Source organism: Sinocyclocheilus anshuiensis, unplaced genomic scaffold (assembly GCF_001515605.1).
Source record: "Sinocyclocheilus anshuiensis isolate Anshui unplaced genomic scaffold, SAMN03320099.WGS_v1.1 scaffold2045, whole genome shotgun sequence".
In the NCBI taxonomy this organism is placed as follows: Eukaryota; Metazoa; Chordata; class Actinopteri; order Cypriniformes; family Cyprinidae; genus Sinocyclocheilus; species Sinocyclocheilus anshuiensis.
In genome coordinates, this window is record NW_015536593.1 from 57,280 (window position 1) to 64,434 (window position 7,155).

Here is a 7,155-nt window from a genome sequence, read left to right on the forward strand (position 1 = left end):
ATTTGTATAATGACATGGGTATGACATAGGTATTACTAGGAGAAGGTGATTTATGAGGACATTGCCCCATGTCCCCATATTTCAAAAGGCTTATAGATCATACAGAACGAGTTTTTTGAGATTGTAAAAATGCACAAAGTTTCCTGTAAGGGGTAGGGTTAGGTGTAGGGTTGGTGTAGGGCAATAGAAAATACGGTTTGTATGGTATAAAAACCATTACGCCTATGGAATGTCCCCACAATTCACAAAAACAAACGCGCGGGAACACATTGTTTTCTTTTACAAGACTCACCGTTGTGCCTTTAGGAGAAAAAGAAAGATGATAACATGAGAGTTAGTATTACTGTAAAATATACTAAAAGTTTGGAATAATTAAGAGTTTTAAATGTTTTTTAATAAGACTCTTACGCTCACCAAGGCTGCATTTATTTGGATCAATAATATAGTAATATTGTGAAATATTATTACATTTTAAAATTTAAAATTCAAATTTTTTATTTTAAAATATTGTAAAATGTAATTTATTCCTGTGATCAAAACTGTGTTTGTGTGTGTGTGTGTGTGTGTGTGTGTGTGTGTGAAAATTCATATTTTTCAATTAAAGACAACTTATAGATCACTTTTTTATTGGGTCATTTTTGTGTTTCAAGAATAAGGTCCAAGGTTAAGAATACGCTAGAAGTTAATTAAATGTAAAATGTTTTTCTCTATTTAACAACATTACAATAGTGAAAGACAACTTCCCTTACTGATCACGGCTCAGGTAGATTGCAAGTTTTTATGCTTGGCTGGATGTTGGACTCATGAAAAATAATAACGTTGTTTGCATTCGCCAAAACTGATTTGCTGAAGTCAAAACAACAAGGGAATTGGCATTAGCGTGACCACCGCTTGCTGTAAAGTGGGAGCGACCAGCCAGCAGAGGATTCTGCAGCCTTCCTCTACATATACTGCGTGAGGGAGTGGCTGTGATTGGATGATGACAGGTGACCGTGACCATTCTCAAGTGTCGTGATCAGCACTGCTGCTGTTGCATCAGTCAATGGTTAGATCAGCGTAGCAGTCAACAAACGGGACAAGGGAGGTCACGTACGGGACACATCAATTAAGCCCAATATACGGGACGTCCCGGGCTAATACGGGACAGTTGGCAACCCTAGTACTAATTAGCACTGCATACCTGAGAAGTCAAGTGCACAGACCCCAAACTGGTGGAATCCTTTAAGAACAGACAATGGCTTCAAAAACTCTGTTTCCCATACATGAATAGAAGAATCACGGCCCACCTGGATAAGAAACAAACACTGATGTTAATGTGCCCTGACCATAATGTGACCATAAAGTGAACTGAAGTATTTTTGATGTATTCACTAGATAAATATCTCTGCTCTGTATGCTGTTGATGACACAGACAGACGTTTATGCAGCTGACTGTACCTGGCCTGTGGCTACATAGTCTTTGATGGGGTGGATGGCCAGGCAGAGGATGTCATCATCATGGCTCAGGTAAAAGCGCTGTGTGTTCTGCTGTCTGTTGTACACCACTCCCACAGCCGCCACATGATACACAATCTCACCGGTCTGAGTGTAGAAGAGGTTACTTCTACAGTCATAACCTCTGTAACTGAAACACACATTTACACACACATATATTACAAGTATTTCCTCAACCATAGCTCACACTTTCCTAAAATAAGTCACTTTTTGTTATGCATGGATGTACATATCTGTCTGAATGAAATTGTTTTCAAGTGAATTTGGATGTTTCCATTTACCAAAACAATTTGCTCTGTAACACGATTAAGCCAGTAGGTGGCGACACGTGAAAGCTTTTTTGAATCTTGAGTGAGTCACTGAATAAGTCACTCAATTGGCTTGATTAAAACAAACACACACACAGCGACAAAGAAGAAGAGCGAGGAGAATCATGACGCAGCTGTTTTTTCGCACACGGAGACTAATGATATCTGGAAATGTTCTGATTAAGTTTAGTCAGCAAGGGCATAACAAGTATAACTGTTAAATAGTTAAATGCTTTGTGGGTGTGACTGGCATTTTAGTCGTTTCAGTTTGAAATCTGTCGACTAAATTGATCGTTGCTGAATAGCAGGCCTGGAAGGTTTGGGACACGGCTGCCACGGGAAACCAGATGGACTACAGCAAAGACTTCCCTTGTTCGCTCTCTCCACCAGTGAAACTGCGATCTACTACAACTCTTAATGCCTTCCTCAGGGATGATATTGCGGCAAAGAGGGATTCTGCTGGAGAAATCACTGTGTTGCTCAGTGAGAATTGCACAGATTCGTGAGTAATGCGAATGCATCTGAATACACCTTATTGTTGCCGAACTGATGCCATACGTGCACCAACGATAAAGGGCCCCAACTAGTAAAAATACCCGGGTATTTCTACATTTGTGACTTTTCTGTTTGAACTGACTAAACTGTTGCCGGATTGAAATTCATTGACTGCTGATTCAGTTCACTTCCACGTCTACACTGAATCGTGCAAAGGAACCGAACAAGGTGATTCATTTAGTAGTCGATTGCTGTGATACAGAAAATCCTGTACTTGTCTGTGACTGATTGTTGCGATTTGAAGATCCCCCTCATTGTTTGTTTATTCACGTAGACAAGGGTCATTGTGGTTTAAAAGAGACACAAGACAACAAATTTGGGAATAATTTTATTTCATAATGTGAGGTATTTTATTGTAATTATCTTATTTTCTTGATATTGGTTTTGTGTAATCAATCATTTTTATTCATCTGAGATAAACATTCTGGGATTTATTAAGGTTTTACTGACTAACTGTACATTTTTGGAGGCCGTAGATATTTCTACTACTTTTGAATTGTACTTTAGTAATAGAAACCATAAGTTAATTTTCAGCCTAATTCTCAATCTATCATGCAGCTGGGACATCAGGCTCCTGTGCGCCAACTGAATACATAAATACCAATAGAAGGGTTACATACTTTATTAAAAACTGCATGTCTAGAAATCTACCAAGAGATTCTGGAAAGACGGTTTTTGAAGTCGAGATGAAACAGAAATTTATTTTCTTCATAATATATTTTCTTCTGTATTGTGATTATTGAAAATGAAATAAATGTAGGGCAAGGACTTGGTTCTATGAATTGTTGGTTGACTGAATCTTGCGATATAGCCGTTGCACTTCAAAATGGAGGCAGATGAATGCAAGCTCGCAGGGACGGGGTAAATGACTGGAGAAGACTGGAGAAGACCGGAACATCCATGACATTTTGATGAAACATTATGAGGTCATGGATGATGCAAAGATGAATTTTCACCATAGAAATGTTTAGGTAGATACATAAGACGTCCATCGTACTGGAACAGTCAAAGCCGGTCAAGTGAACACTCATGGCCAAGTTTCCTTGTGTGTCTGCAACCCCAGTTATACGCATGTATGAATATCTATATCTGCAATAGACTTTAGCAGATGATTTTGCTAAACTAACACAATACAACAAACTAACACAATAAACAATAGCTTAAAAAGCTGCAATATTGAGTTAATACAAATTAAAAACAGAAACCAACACATTCTTACCTGTGAAAGTTTATCCAGTCTCTTTGGGAATTTAAATTTCGGTGGTTTTTACAACCAGAGGCTGTGCAATGTTGTGGAATCTCATTGATTGACAAAACTCATTGATTTTTATTGTTAAGTGATGACACATTGACCATTCCAAGATGGCGGATGCATCAACATGTCTGGAGCGGTCGAATGTGGCATCTACCTATACATATCTATGACTTGCTTCTGTAAACCACTGAATTTTTTTCTCAGCATCATCTCTTCATCCACTAAAAGCAGATCCAGGTCTACTTTAGTAGGCAATGCACAGCTGCAACATTGCAATTACAACTCTTACTGTTCTTAGACTTTAATCCGTAACCCTCAATCCATCTGATGACCTACGGATGCATTTGAAACAAATGCTACACATTTGCACTTTGGTTTGGATGCAGCTGTGGTTGTCGTTGAAGGCCTTTGAGTTCATCTGAGGGTTTTTGAGAAGGATTAGCACATTTGAGCTTTAAAAGACCAAAACTGATGGCCAACTGTGTTGTGAGTTCAACCCAGTCCAGCTTCCAGCACAACTTCCACACGTGTGAACAGCACTTTCTTCCTGCACTCCAACTTATTTCAGAGCAGCTGGAAAGCATGATCTTGTGGCGTAAGCTAGTTTTAACAACCTTCAGTCTGCCATGTAAAGGGTGAAAAGGAAAGCAGACAGCGCGGCTCCTGAGACACCTCAGCATTGGTAACCATCTCCTCCAGAACACAGCTGGAGGCTGTCAGAAGCTCTAATAATCCAGCAGACTGTGGGGGTGTCCACATGCATCACTCTGAGCTTTGTCTGAGTCAGAGAGGCAGGCTGATCTTGAAGGTATTGGTAAAGTCAAAGAACATCAACCTGGAGACAACCTTTATAAGATGTGTGAACTGACCTCGACTGCTCTATAGTCTCTAAGGGTGACTAAGGTTCATCTTAGAACAAGGTCTGTTCTAACGCCTTCCGTGTTTAACGTATTTGATGCGCACTTTAGCAACAAATCACTCGACAGTCATTTATTTACTGCTTACTTTTATCTGCCGTCAGACTATTTGAGATGACGTTATACATATTACTGTAGTAACTGTTGTTAATTGTAATTATTTACATGAGCCCCTGTCTCTGAGATACTCTGCACATCCCTGTATAATTTGGATTGATTTTAATAACTTTATGACTTTAATGTACTTGAAGTGTGCACCAAGCACTAGGAAAATACAAGTATTGGATCAGGACTCAGTATCGGCAGATACTCAATATTCAATGACTCAATATTCAATGACTTGTATAATATAATATAATATAATATAATATAATATAATATAATATAATATAATATAATATAATATTATAATATAATGCAATATAATACAATACACAACATAATATAAATGTAATATTATTATTAGCATTAATAATTAACTCATTTATTTATTTATTTTTATTATTTTCACAGTTAAAATAGTTAAAAATTGAAATAGTTCAAACTGTTTTTGCTATGGCACCCAAATTGGTTCCAAGAACCATGATTATATATACATAATAAATATATACAGTACACACACATATATTATGAAAACAAAAATATTTATTTTGGATGCGATTAATCGTTTGACTGCACTAAAATAATTTTCAAAATAAAAAATAATATTACATTTATTCATAATTATCATCCACTGTTTTCAATGTTTTATTTGTTTCTCTGAGGTCCACTCATAATATTAATATTACACTGATATTGATATTAATATTAATATTTAAATATCAAAAATGTTGAATTATTTAAATTAATATTATTAAGACGATTAAATATTAGAGTTATTTTTCAAGCATTAGTTGTCAGTTGTTGTTCTTCTGGTGTTTAAGAATAATTGTTGCTATTCTACTTCCTCATCATATCATATCATAAATTATATTATATTATATTATATTAATACTCTAACTAACTGTAATAATTAACAACAACAAAAATAGTCCTTGTATAAAAAAGCAGGTCACAGTGGTCCTTTGTGTATATTTGTAAGAAAAGTAAGTTATGTTTATATATTAAATATATGGTTTTATAATATAAATTATATGAATATAAATATAGACATGTAAATACATGTAAATATTTTCAAAATATATACTGTATGTATGTGTGTTTATATATACATAATAAATATACACAGAACACACACATTATATTATATTATGCAAACAAAAACTTGTATTTTGTATGCGATTAATCGCGATTAATCGTTTGACAGCACTAGTACAAACAGTACACTATGTTTATGTTTGGGAGACAGGCTTTGGAGAGTAATTATTTATTTGCTATCTGTTCAGTACTTTGAGAGCTCCTCAAATATGAAACCACGATGGCTGTCAATGCTGTTTGGGATCTATTGAAGCACTTACCCATGAATAAAGTGCAACCTCAATCCACTGGCTGGAGCTCGTTCCCTTTTCTTCATAGCCATGGCACGATGCTTCTCCTTACACTGCTCTTTGAGCTGAGGTAGATCTTCTTTGTAAACCTGTGCCAAAAAACATCATCATAAAACTCCCAAAACACACAACTGAGGAGAATTTGTTAAGGAATTCAGACCCAAGGGAGGACCTCCCGTCAGGTTTTGATGATCATGTATTAAACAATGTCTTTTTTAACCATGTCATCACAGACCTGTCGTCGGTAAGTAAGTTGTGTTTCCTGTTCAATTTCAGAGTCCATCTCAGGCACGTCTGACTGATCCGAGTCGGATTCCTCGCTGTGCGAGTCTACTAATGTCTCTGTAAGACAGAGGGCAAAAAAATTCAACTCCTGTGTTGATTATGCATTCCACTCAAGTTAAACGAATAAATGAATTAACAAATTAGCAACGATTCCATTAATCATGATCTCTCGAGAAACCCTGAGTAACAGTAATTTTATAAGTGCTGCCGCTCCCCTTTATAGATTTATCACTAAGAAAACTGCTGATGGCTAAGGATCAGAACTGCCAATGTGAGCAGTGAGAACTCCATTAGGAAAATGAACAGAGGCATGGTAGACTGAGCAGCAGCATGCAAAAGAAAAGAAGAAACAAGAAAAAGTAGACTCAATTTGCATTAGTAAAAAAGTGCTTTGCTTATATAATCTAGCACGTATTTAAGCAGCACAGCTGTTGACTTGGCATTCATTAATTTCTTCAATAGATTTTTAAAGTTTTTTTAGATTTAAAATGTTCTAGTTTATGAACTAGTTTGATCATTTCTTCAGTTTTTTTTAATCCGATTAACATTTTACAGAATTTTATACAGAAATATTTGTTTGTCACTTTGTTTTACATTTTAACATTGGAGCAATTTATGTTTTTACTAGGGTTATTTAGTGTAAATTTGTCCTTGTTTATTTGTCCTCATTTTATAACTGCTCAGAGTGCAACAAAAACATCTACTAATTTAAATATATATTTAATTTAAAGGGGTCCTATTATGCTTTTTCACTTTTTTTAATTTTAGTCAGTGTGTAGTGTGTATGTTTGGGCATAAAAAAGATCTAGAAAGTTACAAATCTCAAAGTCCACTCCAAAGGGAGATATTTCGGG

The 7,155-nt window shown here is 35.9% G+C and overlaps 1 protein-coding gene across 5 annotated transcripts in view; it reads right to left on the reverse strand.

Moving 5' to 3' along the window:
* Positions 1-7,155, reverse strand: part of LOC107703416 (EMAP like 5) — a 112,244-nt gene that overhangs the window by 42,566 nt on the left and 62,523 nt on the right. For all 5 annotated transcript variants that reach the window (XM_016506054.1, XM_016506045.1, XM_016506037.1 and 2 more), the window contains 4 exons: positions 6,252-6,358; positions 5,987-6,105; positions 1,438-1,624; positions 1,181-1,286 (listed from right to left, as the gene is read on the reverse strand). In XM_016506054.1, the coding sequence (XP_016361540.1) occupies positions 1,181-1,286; positions 1,438-1,624; positions 5,987-6,105; positions 6,252-6,358 (519 nt within the window). The remainder of the gene's footprint in view (positions 1-1,180; positions 1,287-1,437; positions 1,625-5,986; positions 6,106-6,251; positions 6,359-7,155) is intronic.